At 43.1% G+C, this 25,080-nt stretch overlaps 1 protein-coding gene across 1 annotated transcript in view; it reads right to left on the reverse strand.

Moving 5' to 3' along the window:
• LOC126168597 (prolactin-releasing peptide receptor-like) overlaps window positions 1–25,080 on the reverse strand; it is a 493,078-nt gene that overhangs the window by 98,712 nt on the left and 369,286 nt on the right. Inside the window, exon 3 of the mRNA XM_049920573.1 lies at window positions 1,682–1,773. Within this exon, the coding sequence (XP_049776530.1) occupies window positions 1,682–1,773 (92 nt within the window). The remainder of the gene's footprint in view (window positions 1–1,681; window positions 1,774–25,080) is intronic.

The following is a 25,080-nucleotide window of genomic DNA, read 5'->3' on the forward strand; positions in this document are numbered from 1 at the left end:
TGAAAATCGAAATACTGGTTTATTTGAAAATGAGGACCAGTTTCAGTCTTTACGATGGCTGCAGCAATATGGGAAAATGCTACGTTATTTTAACTCTTCCTGGTCTTTCATTCTGCGCTCGCTATATTATTTGTCGACTTCTTATTTGTTGACTTTCCTTTTTAAAGTGTGGCTCTTCATATCTTTTCAGTTCGTTAGATCTGAAGTTGTGCGGGATTAAGTCCGAGCTCGGTCATCATTTTTAAATAAATGATTATTGCGACCTTGACTGTTATATTAATCGATTCAGAATAGAAGTTTTTAAACGTGAAGCAGAAGAATAAGTATGCCTCGACTAATCAGCTTCGGGTACATGCCGTCAGTAACTGGCTGCTTTGTTGTGGTCCGACAAAAATTCCTCTCCTGTGTCAACCTCTCCACCTCTCTGTAGAATGTGCATCCAGCGTCCTATTACTTGTTTAATATATTCCTATCTCTGCCTTTTCCCTACAGTTTTTACTCCCTCAAGTATCTTGTATATTATTCATAAACGGCTTAAAAGCATCTCCTATCGTGCTGTCCCTTCCCCTCGTCGATTCTTCGGATAATATCCTCATTTCATACGAGCCCACCTAATTTTTGACATATTTCTATAACAACACATGTCGAATGCTCTTCTTTTCTAGTTCCTCCACAATGTATTATTCACTTCCATAGAATGCTCTGATTGAAACGTATATTGTCAGAAATTTCTTTCATGAATTAAGGCAATCCAGAATGAGATTTTCACTCTTTAGTGGAGTGTGCGCTGATATGAAACTTCCTGACAGATTATAACTGTGTGCCGAACCGAGATTCCAACTCGAGACGTTTACCTTTCGTGGAGAAGTTCTCTACCATCTGAGCTACCCAAGCACGACTCACGACCTGTCCTCACAGATCTTCTGCGAAGTTTGGATGGTAGGAGACGAGGTACAGCAAGAACTGAAACTTTGAGGACGGGTCGTGAGTCGTGCTTCAGTAGCTCAGATGGCAGAGCACTTGCCACGAAAGGCAAAGGTCTCGAGTTCGAGTCTCGGTCGGGCACACAATCTTGATCTGCCAGGACGTTTCAGTTAAGGCAATGTTTGATATTATTACCCTTTTTTGTCTTCTTTATTTGTGCTAGTCTGCTTCGTATGTTCTCCTTCTTTTGGCCGTAGTGTATTATTGTGCTTCCGACGTAACAGGACTCGTCCACTTCGTCTACTTCGATAGTCCACAATTGCTGGGCTAATTTCTGATAGTTCTTATTGCTTTCGTCTAGGTTCAGTTTACTCTCTACCCATAGCGTGGGCTTATTTAACTTTTTCTTAGGTTTGAAAGGTCCTGGGTTAATCTGTCACTTTCACTAAAGGTAGCAATTTCATCAAAGAATGACATCATTCATATCGTTTGACCATTGCTTTTAATCCCACTCTTGAACCTTTGTTTTATTTCTGTTTTTGCTTGTTCGATGTATGTACTGAACTGTAGAGGCGACAAACTACCTCCCTGCACGGTACTCTTTCTAAATTGAGCAGTTAGTTCTTGGTCTTTTATTGCACATTCATAGAAATATTCTGCTAACCAACAATTCTAATTCATAGGATAGTAATGAAACTGTGATTCTTTTATACCAAGTTAGGTTTGAAGTAAATGCCTTCAGGGATTGTGTACTTACGTGAATAGGAAGAGACCACGCATATAGTCTTGCATGCTGGCCACGAGGTTGACGATGCAGAAGCCAGTACCCTCGAGCGGCTTCCACAGCAACTGCAACAGACAACGACCAACTGTTAGGCCCGATCCTGCTGACGTGTGTGTGAGGGAAGGGGGGTGGGGTGAGAGGGGAGGAATTGAGAGGGTGCTCTGCTGACGCACATGTTGCGCAGCAGTGTACGCAAACAACAGAGATGTGTAGTCAGGAATAGCACGGGCGGTGCGGGTTCCCCTGTGGACAACACCAGCAAAGCTGCTTGCGCTCCCACCAACGAGAGAACGACGGTGCCTGGGCGATTACGGCACTCGCAAATTCAGTCAATTAGTTGCATAGCGCAAAACTGTTACGGGTGTGTCTAATGATCACTGTTAATGGGAGAAAATCGAATTACTATGTACCAATAGAACAAGATGGCGGACTGCTCCAATGTAGATTTTTTCGCAGCCATAGCCTCAATATAGCATTCTGCACTTTTACATCATCTTGTTATTCAATAAAAATACTGGTTTTTTGAATTAGCACTGTGGTTTGGCTGCCGAGATAATCTGACACCTGCACTAGTAATTGTGTGGACTGTGCAGCAACGCCGAGAATATGCTTTGCGTAAATTTGTTGTTAGATACGGGTATTTATTATCAGGTTTTGATATTTACCTTTCAGTCCTGTCTGTCTCTTCTAATTTTTATTGGCGCTGTTGGTGTCACAAATGGAGCGCGGATTATTTTCTGAAAGCGCAGGGCGTCGAATTGTACTTACGTTTTCCAGAAGCGCGACTGGTCATGATGCAGTTTGATCTCTGCACTTCTAAGGTATTGGCATTCTATCGTTGTACCCACGATATTCACTTTCGGTCTTCATTTGAGTTTGATACATACGCTTTGTGTTGTTTCTGTTTGAGATTCACGTTTCGTTCCTTACAATTCGGTATTAGCGGCACCCCAGAGTTTGCCTTTTGTACGTAGTTTGTACGCGCGTTTGTGTAGAACTCCGGACGGTATGTTAGTCAGTGAGACTTCTTCCTTCATTTTTGGTATTGAAATGCAGGTATAATATCATTCTAACTACAACTGGTTCCCTTAGTCCCTTAACCACGCTAGTGGGGTCTGAGAGACGCCATGTACTTATCACTTCCTATAATGTCGCTACCTAAACTAGACATAGAAATGCACTATAATTTTAGTAAATATTCTTATTAGAACCCTTGAGGAAAAGGAATTAGTCATCTAGTTATCCAGTGTTTCCACCTAGGCATATTTTTGGTACGAAATTGAGGTCGAGCAGTGGTAGTATGGTAGCACTGTGGTCACATGTGCGATGGGGGACCTTCATTCAAAACATTGTAATCAGCACTGAGATATGTCAGGGTAAAGTGGTGCTGAACTATTCACTTCAATTATGTGACTCCGCTTCTTGTCGGATAGTACCTACCAATGAGAAGTAAGAATTCAGTGCTACAGAATAAGTAAAGTAGGAGATTGCTGAAGAATAAATAAATCTTTAAAATTGCAATACTAAATCCCACTGTATTCCATTTTCTGCGCCACTATTGATCAATTGGGAGTGATGAGTTCAAGATCTGCTATAAATGCCGTATAACTTTAGGAAGCCCCATGTCATAACATGCAAAATAAAATAAGTGAACGAAAACAAATACGCCAATACCAGGAATTGCAGGTAAAGAACCCAAAACTATTCATGCTGCAGTAACCAGACAACACTGTTACACCGCACCGAATGAAGATACTAATAGTGCATATGGTTAGTATGTTTCCAGACTGCCATCGTCTGACTACAGTTTTTTTATAGAACGAAAGATTATTGCTGATATTTTGCTTGCCAGTGTACAAGCAATTGCGCTGTGAAGTCCGAGTGCGTGTACAGCTGTAACTGACCCACAGGAATATGTCTTTTAGGGCATACACACTTCATTGTTTGGGAGGGTGAATTTGAGTCTGGATTAAATGATTAATGTGCAAAGGAAGAAACCAAGCGCAATGCATCTCTAGATGGAATTACCGAAGACAGTGAAGACGAAAATCATGACCCACGCAGTTAATACTTCAAAAAGATTCGGTTTCGGAGTGGTCGGAAGCATGTAAGGCACATACCTGAAAAGGTACATAACTGAACTAAGACAGAAAATACTATGTTCATTTTACGATCACAGACAAAAAATATTTCACGACAATACCGTTGGACATCTACAATCTTCAGATCTACGAAAAGAAACTAAACTGAGTGTTACTGTTTTGAAATTAATGTAATCGTTAGGTTATTTTTTTAAAATGTTCATTCATTGGAGTCTTCAGCCTCCACGATGATAAAAACGCTATATTCACTTTCATCTTCATGCAATGACAGGTGTGGCCAACAAGGAAACCCCACCTCGAACGAGTGAAACCAAATAGAAATGATCGTAAAATACGAAGATGAGCCTCCTGCACTATTCTTCAAGGTCATTTACCTGTAAAACTTTGCGTATTTGTGCAGTCAATGTTTGGAGGTCAACGAATCTACTAACAAAAGGAGCACAAGTCGCTGAATAAGTGACACCACATAATAGACGATTATGGCCTGCAGATTCGCAAGAATAACAATGACGTATTAATTGGCGAAAAGGCCAAAATTTTCTCGAAAACAGAAATAACTGAATTCAAAATTTTTGCCTTACTACATATAGTAGTGCAAATGTGGGTTGGAAAGACAGATGAAACACAGTAGAATCAGAGCTACTAGGTAGATGTTTGTACCTCAGTTGTTCAGTAGTGCACAGATTTTGCAGTACGCTGTTGCAAAAGCGAAGAAGCTAATTTTGTCTCAGTTTTATTATTCTGTATACGGTATCGTAAGGAACATGGTGCAATCAGATTCTTACGCCGTTAGCCTACTACTCATGAAGAGGGCTGGTCTAGTGTTACGGTAGGGATTCTTTCTCCATTATCGGACTGAGAGGCAGACTTGTATTGCTCAAAACATTTGCTCAAAATACCATTTGAGTACGCAGGTTGTTTATACAGGCGGTAGACTAAATCAGTGAGTGTCGTTAATGACAGGTGGTCTGTATTATGACCAAGTAAAAAGTAAGATCAGGCTTTAAATTAGTGTCGCCGCCGCCACCATTAGAGATGGAAGGATGGGGAATGAAGTCGGTCATGTCCTTTTCACAAGAAACATTCCGACATATATTTTAAATGATTTGAGAAAAAAACGGGAAACCTCAGTTTGGACGGAGGTTTTGTGGCTAATGGCATCGGTGTAAGATGGTTATGTTTTGATGATATTGTTGGATATGTTAATATTTGCACAGGAACGTGATATATTTGAAGAACTGCGGTCAGAGAAACAGTTGTTAGGCAACTGTATATGTGTCTGGGATGGCAGCAGCAGCAGTGTGCACCAGGCAGGAGTTCGTTGAGTGTAAGGTGTATTGGATAGACGAACTTTTGGAGTTGCAGATTTATTACGGGGAAGAACGACAACTCAGAGCACTAGTTGGATAGCAAATTGACACAAAAAAGGTTTTGAAATGAAGAACAAGGTATTATTTGATGAGGTGAAAGGTTTATTTTTATTTTTGTAGACTTGCATTGTTGTTTCACTTTACCTTCGTCATAGTCCAGTTCTTGATAATTTTTCTATTGACTGACCTTCTGAGTTAATTCACTGTACCATTGAAGTTATTAGATTAAATGAATTTACATATTATAGTCTATAACAGTTTTCTTTGATAAGTTCCTTCCTAACTGAAATTTCAGAACTTAAACGTCGAGTTATGTGTTTCATTGGCATTCTGTGTCAAGATTACGAATCCAATTTCTATGGACCAACTGTAACCAGATTTTAGCAGCATTTTTTTTAGCTGTTGAGGAGTCTTGCTGTGTTGCTGTTTCTGCCAGTACTTCATTTTGCAGGTGATATTCATAATAGATGATCTTTCGTTTCCTTTGCGCAATGTAGGTTCTGTCAGTTGCTTTATTTTACCAGGACCAGATGCCAGTGCAGAATATTTCGTGTTTTTCAGGTCACATTCTTGTACAGGTCAACATTTGTTTTTTTATACAGTTACGTATTTTAAATAGTTCGCACTGACCAAGTCTACTGAGCGCGAAATTATTGGTCTGCTTATTTACTCGCTTATGTATGAGATCGGTTTCCACACAAACAGGATTCTTTTCAGTTTCATGTAAGTGATGTAGCTTTGAGCTCAGTAGCATGTTTTGGCTGTCGGCTCACATTCCCAGTTTCGTATTCACGATAAAACACACTCAAGAAAAGGCTACTCTCTTGCATCGGTCATATGCTATTCACAAGAACTATTCCAGCATTTATCTTCATTGACGAATAAACCATGGAAAACCTCAATTTTCTTGGAGGTCTTGACCTTCGTTTTCCGAGTGCGAGACATTGTTTCACCAATACGTCGCATGCTCAGAAGGAGACTTAACATCTGAGGTGATCAGTCACCTAGAACTTAAACTTAACTAACCGAAGGACATCACACACATCCATACCCGAGGCAGGATTCGAACCTGCGGCCGTAGCGGTCGCACGGTTCCAGGCTGAAGCGGTTCCAGGCTGAAGCGGTTCCAGGCCTAGAACCGCTCGGCCACACAGGCCGCCTCAGAAGGAGGATACAGTTAGTCTGAGTGTGTTTCAAGGTGGCTTTCCATACTAGTCAAACCAAATGGTGGGCTAGTTCCTATACTTGGCCTTAGAATCACAACACACAATCAGCTGTAACACATTCGGAATGTTTACACCATCACCGACAGACACTGCACACGTGTTTCCCACTACAGAACGACCAAAAACTTCTACGTTTGCTCGATGAGGTCACCGATCGCGAAACTACAGTCGCTTAGTAGTGGAAAGGCATCAGGGCAAGATGTAAGTTTCTATGGAGATTAAGCAAAAAAATGTACTCCCCATCTAGCAGCAGTTTTATCGTAGATCTCAGGAGAAACGGACGGTACCTACGAAATGGAAGAAAGCGCGGGTCGTTCCCGTTTTCAAGAAGGGCCCTAGGAAAGACGCACATAATTATAGGCCCACATCGTTGACGTCAATCTGTTGTAGACTTCTGCAACTTGTTTTATGCTCAAGAATTATGATGTTTCCGGGGCCACAAACAATCCTGTTGGCAGAACTTCCGCAACTGAGCATTGTAGCAGAGGTAGAAAATACCGCTTCAGTTATAAATTACTTCATTTTCACACGACCGGTTTCGGACTGTTATAAGCCCATCCTCAGGTGTCGTTGGTGTGCTGTGGTCCCCAAGCGCCCCGAGTGCTCTTCATACAGAACATTATGAGCCCCTACATAATAGCAGGTATGCCCACGTTTGGCAAGGGTAACATCTGTAGCCTGCCGAGGCATGGAAGCAATGAGACCTTGGTAGGTCGCTGGAGAGAGTTGGCACCACATGAGCAAGCATAGGTCACCTAATTCCCGTAAATTTGGGGGAAGAGGACGATAAGCTCTGACGCGACGTTCAATCACATCCCAAATGTTCGATTGGGTGCATATCTGGAGAGTTGGGGAGGTGGGGGTGGGAGAGGGGCAGTACATCAATTGGAACTCGCCACTGTGTTCCTTGAACCATTCCATCACACTACTGGCCATGTGACATGGCGCATTATCTTGCTGAAAAATGTCACTGCCGTCGGAAAACCAGATTGTCATTGAGGAGTGTACATGGTCTGAAACCAGTGTACGATACCCCTTAGCCATTATGGTGCCTTGCACGCGCTCGACTGGACCCATGCACGCCCACGTGAATGTTCCCCAGAGTATAAATGGAGCCGCCGCCAGCTTGTCTCCCTCCCGCATTGTAGTAAAGAAGCCATTCTCCTGGAACGCGAAGGATTCGCGCCCTCTCATCGGCGTGATGAAGAAGGATTCATCAGACCATGTAACGCCCTGCCACTTGGTCAACTTTCACTGCCGATTGCCATGTCCCCATTTCAGTTGTAGCTGCCGATGTCGTGGTGTTAACGTTGGCACATGCATGGATAGTCGGGTGTGAAGGCCCGTCGTTAGGAGATTTTGGTGCACTGTGTGTTCAAACGCACCTGTACTCTGCCCAGAATTAAAGTCTGATGTTAGTTCTATCACAGTTCACCGCATGTCCTGTTTTACCAGCCTTCCCATCTCACAACATCCGGCATCTGTAATGAGAGAAGGCCGTCCAAGTTCACGACATCTGGACGTTGGTATTACCTTGGTTTTGCCCCGTGTTGAAGACACTCGCCACAGCTCTCCTCGAACACCCGAAAAGTCGTGCAGTTTCCGAAAAACGTGCGGCGAGCTTTCAGATCATCACAATCTGCTCTCGGTCGAATTCAAGTAGGTAGCACGCCATCCCCATTCTACACATGGACAGCACGGTCACTGATATTACATGCACCGTGCGCGTGTCTGACTAGTAGTTATTCCTCGACAGGTGACGCTGCTATCGTCTGCACGGGTTATATTGATAGTAGGTCGTTGATCATAATATTCTGGCTGATCAATGTGGGTTAATCAAGTTCCTAAATTCGTGAGTTCTGAATTCTAATAGTAGACTTAGACTGTGAGAGGTATAACTAGATTACTCGTGTAACTAAAATCAGTGTAATCTAAGTCTAAAAGCCATAACACGCTGAAATCCTCGGATGAATGAATACATGTTCATGTAGCATTTGCGATTTGCTTTCTTGAATATCTAACATACAGCATTACGCTTGTCATGGCAACTAGTATAGCGGTATAATATTCGTCTGCAACGTAGCTGCAGTGTTGCTAGGACTTCAGTCAGCATCATAGAATATCTGTAAGTAGTTTCTATAACACTGTAATTTGCAAAGGATATGAAATCGAGTAAAAAATCGGTTGAACGGGAAATAAATAACCGTAGATTGCGCCCTTCACAATATGTCCTTTCCACTACTAGACGCACCTCTAAATGTGGAACAATTACTGCACTGCCTTCCGCAGATGAAGCGCCCTAGTACTGTAATCTTACACAATGTTCAGAACCTTCGACTGTTTGTTCAAAATGGTTCAAATGGCTTTGAGCACTATGGGCCTTAACATCTGAGTTCATCAGTCCCCTAGAACTTAGAACTACTTAAATCTACCTAACCTAAGGACATCACACACATCCCTGCCCGAGGCAGGATTCGAACCTGCGACCGTAGCAGTCACGCGGTTCCAGACTGAAGCGCCTAGAACCGCTCGGCCACTCCAACCGGCGACTGTTTGTTCTATGCATCATCAAAGTCTTCACAGCCAGCAGTAGTGAGATTCCTCCCTGCAAATTGCTTTGGGAGTTACTTCCCGTTGCACTTTGCATTGTGCCTTTCTCGTTTCCTTTGATCGGGATGTCCACAAATTCTCTCTTTCTGTCTCTCTCTGGGGGAAGCAGACACGCACCCACCCAACCACCCCCCCCCCCCCACACACACACACATACACACACACACACACACACACACACACACACACACACAATTTGTCAATTCGGCTTTTCTCTTTGTTCTCCGATCAAAAGTACTTCGTGAGACCTCCTCGCAGCGTCAAAAGCTTTTTCACGAGCAAAACGTTTTTTCCATTTGAGCAGAGGCCAATGCAGGAGATGGAAAGCTGTGGACGGCGCGTGGTGTGGTGCGAACGCATCGAGATAACAGGAATAGCAATAGAGTTAGCAGAAGGAGGAGCAGGCGGCGCCTGTGCCGGGAGAAACGTGTCCTAACGTAATTTCAACTGAAGACGCGCTCCGTCTCTGGGGATATTTCCAGGACGCGGAACTACGACTCGTTCTCAAGAGAACAGCAGTTTCAGCAATATTAAGCACTTAAACTCATTAAAGTGCTACTATTCTTCTTCACCACTTGTTTTCTCGTATTATTTTTTCAGCCTTATGAGACAGCTCGTTTTAGTTCTCTCTTATTTCGGATTAGGCTTTCACATATTTAAAGCATCTTACTTAAAGAGTGAAAAAACTATTTGAAACAGCTATATCGATGGTAGAAATAGTTCTAGCAATGTCGACGAGGTAATTAACGTCATATTGGTTTGCAGCTCGTGGTCTAGTGGCTAGCGTTGCTGCCTCTGGATCGCGAGGTCCCGGATTCGATTACCGACCGGTTTGAGATTTCCTGTGCCCGGGTACTGGGTGTTTGTGTTGTCCTCATCATTTCATCATGATCATGCTTAACAGTGTCTAGACTGGACAATGTAAATATTTGGACTTCGTACGGGCGCTGATGACTGCGCAGTTGAGCATCCCACAAACCAAACATTTCCATCAACGTCATTTTCATTGGCAATACAGACTGAGAATAAACAGTAACAGGAATTTGTTGAATATAAGGTGCGAGTGTTATGCGAAAAACTGTTTTCTTATATAAACAAAAATGTTTCAGCAATTTTGTGCCATCTTCAGCGGGTTTTCTTTATTTAAATATATAAAAGCTAAACATGTTTTAATTAATAACTAACCAACGAAAATTAAACCTCACAGGGTTCTTGTCTGTAGTTGTAATTGCCTTTTTCTCTGCTTCGTTTTTTTTTACATTATAGAGTTATGCAGGACCTTCTGCAATTTATCGTGTATACGTCAGGCATAAACTATAATGCAAAAAAAGAAGGAAACAAAAAAGATAATTAGAACAACAAACAAAAACGGTTTTGGGCTTAGTTTTCTTAGAGTAATTATTTCTTTAAACATGACGAATATCCAGCGTGATGGAGTAATTGCAGGGAAGCAACTTGTGTTAATCAGTACAACGGAAAAGCAGCCTTGAAATATGCAACATGGCTGTTTTTTCCGTTCTATTGACTTAAAACATGTTCAAATAAAGAAGCCCCACTGAAGATGGGACAAAGTCGCTGAAACATGTTTGGGGCTATATGAAGGTTCAAATGGCTCTGAGAACTGTGAGACTTAATTTATGAGGTCATCAGTCGCCTAGAACTAACCTAAGGACATCACACACATCCATGCCCGAGGCAGGATTCGAACCTGCGACCGTAGCGGTCGCTCGGTTCCAGACGGTAGCGCCTAAAACCGCACGGCCACTCCGGCCGGCGCTATATGAAGAAATAGTGTTTTGCCTAACAGGCGTAACTTACATCCAATAATTTTTATGTGCCAACAGGGTCAGTACAAAAGGGTAAAAACGAAATGATGAATAAAAGGAGTAGTAATAACAATAATAACAATCATAATGCGGTCGATTGCGACGTTTGGAGGAGGCCACCGACCTTGATGAAATAAGCTGAAGAATTCGTAGTCCTGTTTCACTGATTGGAACACATCACAGACGGAAGATGACAGCACTAGCAACAGCAGGTGTATAAAACATGTTGGAAGGGAACGCGGAAAACAGTGCAGTTGTTGTCGCAATACGGAAAGGGAGCTATTTATCTGATGTCCGGAACGACATCACCTTTGTCTTTCGGGACGAGGATGGGAACACTTTTGAAACGGCTAACTATTCGCCTGCCTTTGTGATTAAAGTGTACCGTGCATGGCAAAACGATGATATCCAAAAACGGCCCCGAGGCAATTTTGATAGACCACGGGCGGTAAATATCATAGGTTAACGATGGCTGCGAACACGTGTACGGGCAGTAGGGCATGTAACTTTTGAGTAACAGCCAGCCCAAATAAACCAAGTGTATATCAACAGTGTCTCCTGAAGTATTGTTCAGGAAGCTCCTTGTTCATGTAGCTTTGCGGACTGCTGTTCATCGGCGACGAAGACTGGCATCTGAAAGCTAGTAACGCAACTGAACGTCCATGAGTGGTGATGTGTAGCCTTTTCAGATAGCAAATGGCCAACTGTGTATAGGGTGTGAAACGTCTAACGGCAAACACTCTCCAACAACCATCGGAAGGTTTAGGCCGTGTGACGGAACGTGATGGTCTGGTGAATGTATTCGTGGCATTCCCTGAGTAATCTCGCCATTCTGGAACGCAAAACGGATCGGCACAAGTTGGCATCTGTCCTTTGGGACCATGTCCACATGTCCACCCCTACATAAGTTTGGTTTTCCTCGGCACGATGGCATCTACCAGCAGGATAAAGCAACCTGCCACACAGCTCGCAGTAGAAGTACGTGTTTTGAAGAGCACGAGGATGAGGAGCGAGGTGGCGCAGTGGCTAGCACACTGGACTCGCATTAGGGAGGACGACGGTTCAATCCCGCGTCCGGCCATCCTGATTTAGGTTTTCCGTGATTTCTCTAAATCGCTTCAGGAAAATGCCGGGATGGTTCCTTCGAAAGGGCATGGCCGACTTCCTCCCCCGTCCTTCCCTAATCCGATGAGACCGATGACCTCGCTGTTGGGTCCCCACAAACAACTCAATCCAACCCAACCCATAAACCAGTCGAGAATCTGTGCGACCATCTCGAGCAACAGGCCACGGCGCATCAGTTGGCAAGCCTTCGAATCCCTGTCGGTACCTTCCGGAATCTTACTGGCACTTCCTGCACGTCTCGCAATGTCCGCATTGCAAAAGGTGTTTGTTCATGCTTTTGAGAGGTGGTGTCATTAATGTGACTCGAGTATATACGCTTCTACATGTGTACCGACAGCATCTGACTTCTTCTCTCTCTCTCTACCACATTCTCTCTCTCTCTCTCTTGTTACAGGGAGCCCAATATAGGATGCTGTTACAACTGTTGCAATCTGATACGTGGTTTCATAAAATACGGCAGCCAATTACGGTTCAGCGACAGTTCTGAAGTGATTTAGTCGAGATCCGCGAGATGTAAAGGGGATCAAAGTATAGTATGAACATCTCAAAGAGACTGGTATGGTTGGTGACAAGACTACATACGGTAGAACTGGAGCGAGTGACGATGCTGTTGATACCGTGGGCACAACATTTCAAAGCAGTCAGCGGTAAACGATGCGTCATGTTTCCGGAGGAATAAAAATGGAAAGTGTGTGGTAAGGTCTTCTGGGACCAAACTGCAGAGGTCACCGGTCTCTAAGCTTACACACTACTTAATCTAACTTAAACTAAGTTACGCTATGGACTACACAGACACACACCCATGCCCAAGGGAGGACTCGAACCTCCGACGGGGGGACTCGCACGAACCGTGACAAGGCGCCCTAGACCACGTGGCTACAAAGAGCGGCCCGGAGAATAGACTCACTTCACAGCATTGTGCTGAAGACTTTACAACTACTGCATTTCCTTGCGTAAAAAAGCCACTTCTGCGAGATTTGTACCCAGGTGAGCTGAATTTGCTAGAAACATGCTAAAATGAATCGGTGCGGACAATGACTACCATAATAAAGTTTGTTTTTCTGAGGAAGCGACATTTCTCATTTCCGGAGAAGCAAACAGGCATGATGTCCGATTCTGGGTTTCGGAGAACGCACATATCACGGTATGGCTGATAATGGACAGCGCGAAATTGTATGTATGGTGTGACTTAATGTACACCACAGATATTGGGCCGTTCATTTTCACTGAATCTTCCATTACGATAACACGTAACCTAGATGTGTTGGGCTTTCCGTTGCATCTCAGTTACAGGAACTTCAAACGTGGGAAGTGTTTTAACAACATTGTACACTGTCACATTGGGGGGTTATTTGCTCTCCTGTTCCTGGACGGCCGACCCCTGTGACCGAGCGGTTCTAGATGCTTCAGTCCGGAACCACACGGCTGCTACGGTCGCAGGTTCGAATCCTGCCTCGGGCATGGATGTGCGTGATGTCTTTAGGTTAGTTAGGGTTAAGTAGTTCTAGTTTTAGGGTACTGACGACCTCAGATGTTAAGTCCCATAGTCCTTAGAGCCATTTGAAACATTTTGTCTGTTTGAACTTGTAAGAGTAAGCGCAGCGTTCAACCAGCATAATTTTCTGTACAGGGTACGTCTTGATGACAGCACAATATTCAGTCACTTTTCATACAACTTTTCGGCGAAAATATGTTCATTGCTGGAAAATACTGCTAACGTTGTGCAAACTTACTACTGAAATTCAGAAATTTACGTGTTATGCCCCAGTTTCCAACAGATGCCTGGCAATGTGAAGTTCACCGTTCGATTTGTCGTCAAGGTGTCACCAGAGAGCATTTCGCCGTTTTCGAGAAAAACTTATGGTGAGTTAGTTCTTGGATACCCAGCGTATACAGGATGAAACATCTAAAACTTGCACCGCAAATATTGCGGAAATGGGAAGTACTATTGATGTGCCCGTTTCACAGAATGGATTATCAGTCAGAGGCTCATATTATTAGTGAACTGACAGACTGTAATACTATTTAGAAAGTGGATTTACAAACAAACACTTTTTTTAAATGGAACAGTGTCTTTTGATGTTCAAATGTGTGTGAATTCCTAAGGGACCAAACTGAAGAGGTCATCGGTCCCTTGACTTACACACTACTTAAATTAACTTATGCTAAGAACAACACATACGCCCATGCCCGAGGGAGGACTCGAACCTCCGGCGGGAGAGGCCGCTCAAGCCGTGACATGGTGCCTCTAACCGAGTAGCCACTACGCATGGCTATCTTTTGATACTAACGAACTAAGAGAAAGATGAATTAGAATGTCAACCGTGTTTATTGCAGGATTCTAGTGCAAGCCGTTTACAAGGTATTGAAAGGTTCCCACACCGACACTTGTACAATACCTGTGGTAATAGACACTAAAGAAAAACAGAAGTGCATACACTAGTTAGGTGGATTCCGACCTGTAACGAGACAACTGACAGGCTGGGTTCAAAATGACAACCGGCAACGGGAATGCATTCTTCCAGTCCGGTACAGAACGACTGCTGCATGCGTGCTAGCATTTCAGTGAGGATGTCCGATTAGACTGCAGTAATACGACATTGCGTATCATCGAGTATAGTTGGTGTGATCATGTAGACAGCGTATTCCATCTTTCCCCACAGAAAAAAGTCTACAAACGTTAAATCCGGGGAATGGGCCGGCCAAGTTACAGGTTCTCTGCGTCCAGTCCAACGATTTGAAAACAATTTGTGAAGATATGCTGTAGTACTTCGTGCCCTATGGGCTGGACAGCGTAGTCTCCAGAGGAACTTCTTCTGGCATCTGTGGAAAATGGTCTGATAGGAGGCTGCAATACTTGTGCACATTCAGTGTTCTGTCTATGAAAAACGGGCCAATGAGCTGATGGTTCACTGTCCAACATCACATGCTGACACACCATGGATGCTGACATTCCACCCAATGAAGCCAATGGGAATTTTCGAGTGGCCAATAGTGTTCAGTTCTACGGATTACCTGGTCATGATTGTTAATTGTGGCTTTATCACTAAATAAGGTATTTGATACATCAGGAGTTCTTTCTTTTACTTGTGCCATTTTCCCCGTGCATACACATTTTCCCGTGCATACACATTGTCGGCATGGTTAACTGGATGTGGCAATGTTGGTTGAAGGGGTAGCCAGATGCCCTTCCTACCGCCCTCCCTACCCCCGGGAAGTAATTAGTGTACCCCAACTGTCTGTGACTAGTGTAATCCATGGAATAGTGCGAAAGTGTTTAGATGTCTGCGAGCCGTGTAACTGAGGCCAGACTAGGGGACCAGCCCGGTATTCACCTAGGGGGATGTGGAAAACCGCCTAAAAACCACATCCAGGCTGGCCGGCACACCGGCCCTCGTCGTTAATCCGCCAGGCGGATTTGATCCAGGGCCGGCGCGCCTACCTGTGTCCAGGAAGCAGCGCTTTAGCGCGCCCGGATAACCTGGCGTGTTATATGATACACTGGGAGTATCCTGGCTTAATGCCAATACACAGAAGTTACCACGATTCTTATAATCGTTTCCATGTAGCTCTTGACGGGGATCGATGTGATAATGATGGAACCTATGTCGATGGAGAATGGGTAGGACACTTGCCTGGCTCATGCCACTTCCTCGTGCGATTACGCGGGCGATAACGTGCGGATCATCTGCAACATCGGCAAGGACATTGATATCCCCTTCGTCTGTGGTCACTTCTTTAGTTCTGTTACGTTTTCCCGTTGTTACACTACCACTTTCAAGTAACTGTTTGAAGAATTGATAAATAACTGATGAGATTGTTGGAGTCTGTTTGTGGATCTTGCCACATACTCTGTACAAGAACGTACTGCATTCCTCTTACACTCTCGACACACCATGAGCAAGTCGGCTTTTTCTGCATTGGTACATCCCATCGTCCACTCACGACCTACTGCATGGAATGTAACATACTAAGGGGAACACACAAGCACATTATAAGAAAATATGGTATTGTACGTAGCAAATAAGCAGGTTGAATGGCACAAACAAGTATTCGGTGTGGAATCTTTCCAAAATACGGTATCTTGCAAATGCACTGGAGACCTGCGGCATACACCAATAACTTTCTATTTTATCCTACGTTTAGTTTGCTGATTTCATCGGCCATTGTTCCATTTAAAAAAGTATATGTCTGCACCAAAAATACACTATCTAGGTATATTACTATCGGTTTATTAGCTAACAATACGTGCCGCAGACTACCAACCCATTCTCTGAATGCCGCACATTAAAAGCACTTCCCATTTTCACATTATTAGCTGTGCAAATTTCAGGTGATTCACCATGTGTATGAATTTATGTATGTAGATGCGTGAGCATGAGTGTATTGTCACGTCTACGTTCGTAATGGCTAGCCTAGCTGTGAAGACCTGGTAGCTTAATAGCAACATATAGTTTTATTATCACCAAGTTTATAGCGAAATTTACGTGCGACAACTATAAATGAGGTGCGAATAACGGCTGCTAAAACTAGCCAGTGCTTTTAGTTGAGCACGTGAATGGAGCAGAACGATCCATAATGGTAGCTGCGAATATAAACTACTCAACAAGCAGAGATTTTGCTGCCTGTCATAGCGCGCTTTTTTTGCTTCGTGAATAAAGCCATATTTCGCTGACTGGAAAAAGTGTGATATTTCAAGACTTTCTGTGATGCCACTTTGTCCTATCCATCACGGTCGTTTCGTGATGCACCAGTGACTTTATGATGTGACTGTATAACCGACTGAGAGGTACTGAAATAAAGTCACTTGATAAATACATTGCAGTGGCCTGCTTCATTTTAAGGTGTAAGTATGAAATTGAAGTAGTCGATAAATACCTTTAGCCCAGATCGATTCGGAACACAACAATATAACTACATTACAGCGCGCCGGTAGCCCATCAACTTTATGGACTTACGAAAATGTGGCCAAACTGAAGGCGCTCCTGGACTCCGACCGGCGCTTAAACATATATCTGGTGGTTGATGAGTTGCGGATTTCGTATGGTACCATCCAAATTAATGATAACGAGGATTTGGCCATGAGAAAGCTGTGTGCCAACTCTGTGCCAAAAGTCCTGAGTGACGAAAAAAACTGAATTGTGTGCAAATTTCCTAGGAAATTCTGAACTAGTCCAAGAAAACACAAATTTTCTTTACTGTGTGCTTACCGGTGTAGTGCTTTAAGTATGATCCTGAGATCAAACGCCAGAGCGCTGAGGGCACACTGCCAATTCCCTGCGTCCCCCTAAGAAAGCCAAAATTAGCAGGTCAAGGGTCAAAAGACTGCTCATCTGCTTTTTTGAGCGTCGTTATGTGGTTTACTGGTAGTTTGTGCCCCCTGACAAACTGTGAGTGCTAAATTTTATTTGGAAATGCATGAAAGGTTGTGCAAACGCGTCCTCCGAGTGCGACCAGACATCGCTGCTTGTTGGAAGCTGCACCTGGACGACGTGCCACGTCACTATGGTCTGTGGGTGTTGCAACACCTGGCCAAGCACAGGGTTGCCACGTTGCCTCACCCTCCCCTCAGTCCGGATCTGTCACCGGGAGAATTCTTCCTCTTTCCCAGGCTCAAGCGGGACCTCAACGGACACCGAATCGCCTCTGCAGAAGACGTTCAAAACGACGTGAACGCCGTGACAGTGTCTCTAAAGGAAAGCGAGTTCCAGAAGGCAAAGGTGTTACTTAAGGGAATGCTAAGGATTTGTACCACTTAGTTCAATAAAAACATTTAATTTTTTTCTTTATTGTTATTTTAAACACCTGGAACAAAGGTGAGCTGTCAGCAGCACAGTACACTGCTCTTCAGCCGCGAGTGGTACAATAAATGACATAAAGTAGTGACAGAAAATACAATAAAAATGGCGGGTAAAAACTGTAGACACAAAAACAAGATACATGAAGCCGTTCACACTGGACAAGAAAAAACACCAAAACCTGTTGACACAGAACACATAACATGGATGACGGCTACGGCACACGTGAACAGTGGTGGTGTGACGGCGAAAGAACACTAAACACAAACGAAGGCACACACACGAGACACTGATGGCGATGATCTCCGGTGCGCAAATGTTCACTGAGCGTGTGCGAGTCCTGGGACCTGCCAAGAGAGGAGGAGGAGGAAGGGGAGTGGGAGAGGGAGAGGGGAGAGCAGAGATGCCATGGGCACTGGAGATAGGGGGAGGGAGGAAGGAGGAGTGGGAACCTGGGGGAAGAGGGGCGGAGGAAGGGGGACGGGGGAAAGGAAAGAGAAGGGAGGGATGGTGCCAAAAGGAAAGGTCACAGGAAGTGGGGGGGGGAGGATCAAAGTTGATAGGAGGGGTAGGTGGAGGGGAGGAGGACATCATCAGGGAGGGGGAGCTGGCGGAAGCCACCTTGGGTAAGGAGGGTGGAGAGATGGAGACCGGGTGGGATGTGGGAATACAGGCGCGGCAGTGGGCAGGGGTGGGAGAGGATGGGTGAGACAAGCGGGTGAGGAGCATTTTGTTTGCGGGAGGTGTACAGGATCCGTATCCTTTCAAGGAAAAGTAGGAGGTGGGGGAAGGGGGTGAGATCATACAGGATCCGCGTGGGGGAGGGGAGACGGATGCGATAGGCGAGGCGGAGAGCATGGTGTTCAAGGATTTGGAGGGATTTATAAAAGGTAGGGGGGGGGGCGGAGATTCAAGCCGGATGGGCGTAACAAAGGATAGGGCGGATGAGGGATTTATAGGTGTGGAGGATGGTGGAGGGGTCCAGACCCCACATACGGCCGGAAAGGAGCTTGAGGAGACGGAGTCGGGAGTGTGCCTTGGCTTGGATTGTACGGAGATGAGGAGTCCAGGAGAGGCGTCGGTCGTGGGTGACACCAAGGTACTTAAGGGTGGGAGTGAGGGCGATAGGACGGCCATAGATGGTTAGATAGAAATCAAGGAGGCGGAAGGAAGGGGTGGTTTTGCTTACAATGATCGCCTGAACATTTAAATTAATTCAGTCCTACTATATATTGATCACATCCTGTATCCTTTGTGGATGCAGGTAGTACTTTGTATGGAAATTTGCTGCTTCTTTTGGGCTCAACCATTCCCTTATTTACCTTACGTTAGCATTAAGACGCCATTTAACGTCACCAGTAACGATATACACTATGTGATCAAAAGTATCCCAACAGTCCCAATAAACATGCGTTTTTCATATTACGTGCACTGTGCTGCCACCTGCTGCCAGGTACTCCATATCAGCGACCTCAGTAGTCATTAGACATAGTGAGAGAGCAGAATGGGGCGTTCCGTGGAACTCATCTTTCAGCAGTATAACTGTTCGTGTCTCTGAGCAAGAACCGTGGTACGGTGTATTAAGGAGCTTTATAGCCAACTCACATTGATGTCTCGGAGACCCAATTCGTCTAATGTAAATCCTATGGAACTCATCTGGAGCGCCTTCACCCTGTGCAATTCAGTCGCCCGTTATCTCAGCGACACATAGCGCCACATACCCCCACAAATCTACCAATAAATTGTTGGATCCATGATACGCAGAAAGCCGGAAAAATAAGCTATTAAACGGATGGTCATGACGTTTTGGCTCATCAGTGTACAGCTTACACCTATTTTTCTCGGAATTTTCAATATATTGTTTCATTTTATAATGTGCAACGCTTTTTCTAAGTCGACAAATCTTTGTTTTTCTTCAGTCTCGCTTGTATTACTCTCTGGTGCCTTTACCCTTCCTAAAGCTAAACTCGTCCTCACTTAACAGATTCTCAATTTTCCGTTACCATTCTTCCGTAGAATGTTATTTTTAGCAACTTGGATGCATCATATGTTAAGTTGGTTGTGGGATAATTTTCACACCTATCTATGCTTGTTGTCTGCGGCATTATGTGAATGATATTTGTCAGAATGTCTGATGGTATGGCGCCAGTCTCGTAGATCCTTCATACCAGCTTGAACAGAGGTCAGGTTGCCACTTCACCACTGATATGAGATATTTTGATGTAATTCTATCCATCCAAAATACGCGATTTAATATCAAGTCTCCCACAGCTCTTTCAGATTCTGACTTTTGAATTGGATTTATTATGTTTTCCACATCGACTCCAATATCTTCTTGTATCAAGTCATCCGATAAGCCTCACCCCCATAGATGAGTACAAGGAACTCTTTCCAGCCATCACTATCTCCTCTGAGTTTAATAGCGGAATTCTCATTGCACTATTAAAATTTCTGCCCTCGCTATTAATCTCCCGAAGGGAGTTTGACTTTCCTATATGTTGACTCAGGCCTCCCGATGAAATTTCATCCTTAAGTGATCTAAATATCTGTATTCCTGTTATTCCCTGTACATTTTTGTACTTCATTCTGTCATCCATTAATTGAAGTACATCACATATTTGTGGCAAGTAGCTGTCACTCCTGTCTCCTCTTTCAATTGAGATATTTCGACTATCTCGATGAAGACTGCAGCATTCCTGAAAATGCTCTTCATACTAATATCGACTGAGATAATACCTTGTTTCTCAATGGCTGTTAGTTCAGATTTCGTTAAAACTGAGTTAAAAGCTTCCTAAAAATCTATGCAACCCAGGAGTAATTACAGTTCACATCCATTGTTTCGTTCTGTTGTTTCACTTTTGTTATATATTCTCTTTTAATGTCAGCTTCTTTCCTTGCTTCGTTAAAATACGTGGCTTTGCCATACGGTTGGTGATATTTATTTAAATTCCATGTAGATTATGGAGAGAGGGCCGAAGTTTTTCGCTTATCGTGCCTTGTTTCTTTCGCTTCTTACTATATGCAGCAATTAGATAAACATTTAAGATAAGTAAGAAAGTAGGCATTGTTCATTGCATGATTTTGTGAGGAATGGTATCACCAACTTTGTATACAAAACTTCTTAGTTACGTCAAACAAATGATGAATACTAAGTAAGGAATACAAATGAAAAAACAGGTTACTGCCAAGAAAAGATTTATTTTCAGTATATGCTATTTTTGTTCCTTTCTCCGTGAGAAAGGGATCTGGCGGATGTAAATATTTGTCAGTTCTCCATTTTTCTGAATCGTGCGTGAAGCATCGAGATATTCAAGGTAAAAATCATCTATTATTGGTATCTGTTATTAGATTTTCATAAATATCCCGATTTACGCTGTTTTCTTATGGGCAAACTCCTGTGTAATGAATCTGGACATTTGCCTGACACGATGGTTTATTTTACAGATACATGTTACGGACACTGTAAACTGTTTTCCTGAATTTATGCTGTTTTAGCACTACATAAACGTGCGTCTCACTGGACCAGGGTTTCTCTGTGGAATTTTCCATGTCGGTCGCTCTTGTTACAGACTATCAGCTTCTAGAGCTGCCCCTAAGAAATCTCGAGAGCACTCGTAAACTGTTGACGTTGTAAGTGGCTTCCTGCGAGCGCAGCGTGGCACGGAACAAGGCAGACTTAGTGGCACTCAGTAAATATTCTTTTTCATTGCACGGGAACTGTCTCCTTAAAATGGTCTAACTGAGAAGCAGAAAGTTTGAATATGTAAAGTATAAAAACAGTTGTAAATTTGGGACATATAAACCCTGCAGACTGCCGATATTGAGTTTTACCGCAAGGCACTACTATTGGGTTAGAAATGTGTTCTGCAGTAGCAGCTGCTATTATTTCGGTGAAACGAAATAGAGGATTAGTTCGTTCTTACGGGAAGAAAGAATTTAATGTTTGGTTATTCATCCCAATTAAACAGGATATACAACGCCTGAAAGCAACAAAAAATTGGCTGTGAAGAAGAATGCTGAAAACAAGGAAGCGATAGAGAGATACAGAGACAGAGAGATGAAGACGGAGAGGGTCCTCAAGGAAGTAGACCAAACTAGCGAATTGACCACTATTATGGGAAAGAAGAAAACAAAATTAATTGGCCACACTATGCGTCACAGCGAATTCTTAGAACCTGTACTGAAAGGTAAGATTTTAGAGAAGAAAGGAAAGCCGCGGAATGTCATCTCGATTACGTGACAGATGTACTTAAATTAAAACAGTAATTTGAACTGAAACGCTCAGCTAAGGAGAGATAAGTATGTTTGCAACGGAAAAGCATAGCATTTAAAAGATGATTATTAATATTCTCTTACACAGGCTTTCACAGCTATAAAATAACAAAACATGTTGTATAAAGTTTCATGACGACATAAATATTGATAGCGGAACAAACACTGGTAGCAGTTACTTCTGTAAAATATCTGGGAGTACGTGTGCGGAACGATTTCAAGTGGAATGATCATATAAAATTAATTGTTGGTAAGGCGGTTACGGTTGAGATTCATTGGGAGAGTCCTTAGAAAATGTAGTCCATCAACGAAGGAGGTGGCTTACACAACACTCGTTCGACCTATACTTGAGTATTGCTCATCAGTGTGGGATCCGTACCAGATCGGGTTGACGGAAGAGATAGAGAAGATCCAAAGAAGAGCGGCGAGTTTCGTCACAGGGTTATTTGGTAACCGTGATAGCGTTACGGAGATATTTAGCAAACTCAAGTGGCAGACTCTGGAAGAGAGTCGCTCTGCATCGCGGTGTAGCTTGCTGTCCAGGTTTCGAGAGGGTGCGTTTCTGGATGAGGTATCGAATATATTGCTTCCCCCTACGTATACCTCCCGAGGAGATCACGAATGTAAAATTAGAGAGTTTCGAGCGCGCACGAAGGCTTTCAGACAGTCGTTCTTCCCGCAAACCATACGCGACTGGAACAGAAAAGGGAGGTAATGACGGTGGCACGTGAAGTGCCCTCCGCCACACACCGTTGGGTGGCTTGCGGAGTATAAATGTAGATGTAGATGTTGAAATATTCTGCTGCTGTTAAATTATCTGCTGGCAGTGGAAAAACTGTGCAATGTAAGGAAAATGTAGGCTCTTCAAGTTAAATACTAGAAATTTTCCTACAGAGCTTCAGTGAATAGAACTGAGACTTTTTAGTCTTGGCTACTTTCCTGAAACTTGTGAAGACTGTTAACGCGCTATCACCTGCGTCTGTGAGTGGTTGTTGAACATTGACGTCGAACGTAAGAACTGGTGACATTAATGTGGTTGGGTCGTATATGTTTAATAAGTGATATTTGCCTTCACGTTAGATTTCGTCTGTGTCACTTTATTCCACTACTGAAAACATTTTTACACGTACTTTCTTGCAAAGCTGCGCAAGATCGCTTTTTTTTATCTTCTAGCAGTTGTCTAGAACAAGTCACTGAAGTGTTCGGTCACTGCCACCAAGTGGAACGATTTTAATGAAACATGTCACAGAGTATGACTGCTGTCTAAACCGAAAAAACACATATTGAAGCAATACTTTCAAATAGTTTCCTTGGAATACGAATAGTATTGTTTGTTAGGAGATAATACACTTGAGGTTATCATTTCAAGTACAACATATTGTCAGTTAGATAGCTCCAAGTACTATAAACATCTTTCTTAACAATAGTCCATATTTTGCACGGCAAACAACGCAAGTAAAGACATTTGATGAGCACATAAACAATAGAAATAAATTTTACTTTGATTTAACAATTCATAAAATAAATGTTATTGTGTTTTCCTAAAGCTAATCCTAAAAAGAAAGCATCAGTTCCTTAAAAGTTGCTTCCAATGTGCACAACAGTGGTATCAGTATTTATACGCGTATGAAATTGTCTCATTTAAATGCATACCAAAAGTCACCGACTTTATGATGCACAGAACTCCTACTTTGAAACAAATACATAAAACGGTGTAGTAGAAGTTCTGAGATCATTTGGGATCTGTGTCTCCAGCAAATGCCGAAGTTGTAGTTATGTCTTCGATTCCTTCCCGTCGGCAATCAGTGACTCTGACGTTAACAGAACGGTAAAAGTAATAAAGTTGGGCGGATTGAGGGGAAAGTTCACCTTTTATGTGCTCTCTGAGATTGCTGCATCGGGAAAATCTGCAGACAGTCAACTGAACCAATCAAATTCCGCGGGCAGCAGGAGAAAAGGAGCTTCCTCTCGAACTTCAAGCTTCAAAGACAAGCAAAAGGAGAGAAAGAGCCGGAAATGGAGGACAAATGGAAGGAATAAATACCCTCATTCTTTGGAGCCTTACATCCAGCAATGTAATATCTAAGATGCAAAAGCCTACTAACAGAACGTTTATAGCATTATTAAAATTTATTTCTGTTATCAGTCATCAGTCATAAAAGCTATAGTGAGAATACTGTTTTGTTTTTCAGCCTGACATGTTACACAGAAGAAAAAAATGACAGCTGAATAAATAGTTCAGTGGAGCTTTATTAATATATTCTACAGGTTTTACACTACATATGATTAGAATATAGTACACATAATTCGGCGGCAGAAAGAACAGAACTTCTAGTCAGTTACGTATAGGGTTATAAATACAACTCAAATAAGGGTAAAGTAGCAATTAGTTTAATAATGAATAAGAAAATGCGGTTGCGGATAAGATACTATGAATAGCATAGTGAACGCGTTATCGTAGACAAGAGAGACACGAAGCCGACATCCACAACATGCCAACTAGCTCCATGTATGATGAAGAGATTGAAAAAATTCATGAAGAGGTAAAAGAAATTATTCAAATGGTTAAGGAAAACGAAAATGTAGATATGATGGGGGACTGGAATTCGATAGTAGTAAAAGGAACAGAAGGAGAAATAGTGGACGAATGTGGACAGGGGTGAAACGAATGAAATAGGAAGTTAGGTGGTAGAATTATGCATAAAGCACAATTTAATCGTCGCTAACACCTGGTTTAAGAACCATTAAATAAGGTTTCATACGTGGAAGAAACTTGGAAATACCTGAAGGTTTCACATTGGTTATATAATGGTAGCCGCAGTTTACGATATTTCCGAACCGGTGCTCCCCTTCCCCCTCCCTACCCGCCAATCGAGTATTTCAGATAGGACGTCAAAAAGAGAAAATAAGATTTTTTAAATTATGTTCATTTTGTAGAATTTAATGAATAAAAATATATGTTCGAGGAAATGTAAGACACATTATTCTGTCTTAAGTGTGTCAAAGAGCAGTGCCACGCCTCTTCACACAGTATTGTTCTACC

The sequence above is a fragment of the Schistocerca cancellata genome, chromosome 1 (genome assembly GCF_023864275.1).
Source record: "Schistocerca cancellata isolate TAMUIC-IGC-003103 chromosome 1, iqSchCanc2.1, whole genome shotgun sequence".
NCBI classification, from domain to species: Eukaryota; Metazoa; Arthropoda; class Insecta; order Orthoptera; family Acrididae; genus Schistocerca; species Schistocerca cancellata.